At 71.0% G+C, this 1766-nt stretch overlaps 1 protein-coding gene across 1 annotated transcript; it reads left to right on the top strand.

Annotated features, from left to right (window-relative positions):
- The first annotated feature begins 410 nt into the window (after positions 1-410).
- FBXL14 (F-box and leucine rich repeat protein 14) lies at positions 411-1613 on the top strand. The gene has a single exon (XM_007469479.1). The coding sequence runs from the start codon at positions 411-413 to the stop codon at positions 1611-1613; it is 1203 nt and encodes a 400-aa protein (XP_007469541.1).
- Positions 1614-1766: the final 153 nt, after the last annotated feature.

Here is a 1766-nt window from a genome sequence, read left to right as displayed (position 1 = left end):
GAGCGCGCGCCGGCCCGAAGTCCCCCCGCCGGGGCGGCCGAGTGCGGGCGGCCCGCTGGCAGCTTTGAAAAGCGGGCGAGGACAAAGGCGGCCGCAGCCTCCCGGCGCCCAGCCCGAGCGCGCAAGCGCGGCGGCGGCGGCGGCGGCGGGGCGGCGCGGGCCGGGCGCGGCAGAGCTGAGCCCAGCAAGGGCCGGGCTGCGGGGGCGCCCGCCCGGGATGTGAGCGCCGAGCGCGCCGGGCGGGGAGGGCGGGCAGGGCGGCAGGAAGGACGCGCGGACGGGAGGAGGAGCGGCGCCGAGCCGGAAGGCGGGAGGCGCGTCCGTTGGGCCCGCGGCGCGGCCGGCCAGCCGCCTCGTCGCTCGGGCGGGAGCGGGGCCCGCGCCTCCTCCCCGGCGCCGCGGGGAGGAAGATGGAGACGCACATCTCGTGCCTGTTCCCCGAGCTGCTGGCCATGATCTTCGGCTACCTGGACGTGCGCGACAAGGGGCGCGCGGCGCAGGTGTGCACGGCCTGGCGGGACGCCGCCTACCACAAGTCGGTGTGGCGGGGGGTGGAGGCCAAGCTGCACCTGCGCCGGGCCAACCCGTCGCTGTTCCCCAGCCTGCAGGCCCGGGGCATCCGCCGGGTGCAGATCCTGAGCCTGCGCCGCAGCCTCAGCTACGTGATCCAGGGCATGGCCAACATCGAGAGCCTCAACCTCAGCGGCTGCTACAACCTCACCGACAACGGACTGGGCCACGCGTTCGTTCAGGAGATCGGCTCGCTGCGCGCCCTCAACCTGAGCCTCTGCAAGCAGATCACCGACAGCAGCCTGGGCCGCATAGCCCAGTACCTCAAGGGCCTGGAGGTGCTGGAGCTGGGCGGCTGCAGCAACATCACCAACACCGGCCTCCTGCTCATCGCCTGGGGCCTGCAGCGCCTCAAGAGCCTTAATCTCCGCAGCTGCCGCCACCTCTCGGACGTGGGCATCGGGCACCTGGCCGGCATGACGCGCAGCGCGGCCGAGGGCTGCCTGGGCCTGGAGCAGCTCACGCTGCAGGACTGCCAGAAGCTCACGGATCTGTCTCTGAAGCACATCTCCCGGGGGCTGACGGGCCTGAGGCTCCTCAACCTCAGCTTCTGCGGAGGCATCTCGGACGCAGGCCTCCTGCACCTGTCGCACATGGGCAGCCTGCGCAGCCTTAACCTGCGCTCCTGCGACAACATCAGTGACACGGGCATCATGCATCTGGCCATGGGCAGCCTGCGCCTCTCGGGGCTGGATGTGTCCTTCTGTGACAAGGTGGGGGACCAGAGCCTGGCTTACATAGCGCAGGGGCTGGACGGCCTCAAGTCCCTGTCCCTCTGCTCCTGCCACATAAGCGACGATGGCATCAACCGCATGGTGCGGCAGATGCACGGGCTGCGCACACTCAACATCGGGCAGTGTGTACGCATCACGGACAAGGGCCTGGAGCTGATCGCCGAGCACCTGAGCCAGCTCACCGGCATCGACCTGTACGGCTGCACCCGCATCACCAAGCGCGGCCTGGAGCGCATCACGCAGCTGCCCTGCCTCAAGGTACTCAACCTGGGCCTCTGGCAGATGACAGACAGTGAGAAGGTCAGGTGAGGACGGCAGCACCAACTCTCCCGGCCCCGCCCTGTTCGTCGTCCTGCCACCGCCGCGGCCCCCGCGCTCACTCGACACGCACACGTAGACCCAGAGCATTGCCGCGGACGCGGCGGGGGCGATGACGCGGAGCGCCTGGCTCGGCCTCCCCTC

The sequence above is a fragment of the Lipotes vexillifer genome, unplaced genomic scaffold (assembly GCF_000442215.2).
Source record: "Lipotes vexillifer unplaced genomic scaffold, Lipotes_vexillifer_v1.1 scaffold395, whole genome shotgun sequence".
NCBI lineage: Eukaryota > Metazoa > Chordata > Mammalia > Artiodactyla > Lipotidae > Lipotes > Lipotes vexillifer.
The sequence above is the reverse complement of the archived record's forward strand: the minus strand, read 5'-3'. Positions and strand labels throughout refer to the sequence as shown.

Bases quoted from the DNA above. Each gene is read 5' to 3' on its own strand.
- FBXL14 (XM_007469479.1), top strand. From the start codon at position 411: ATGGAGACGCACATCTCGTGCCTGTTCCCCGAGCTGCTGGCCATGATC.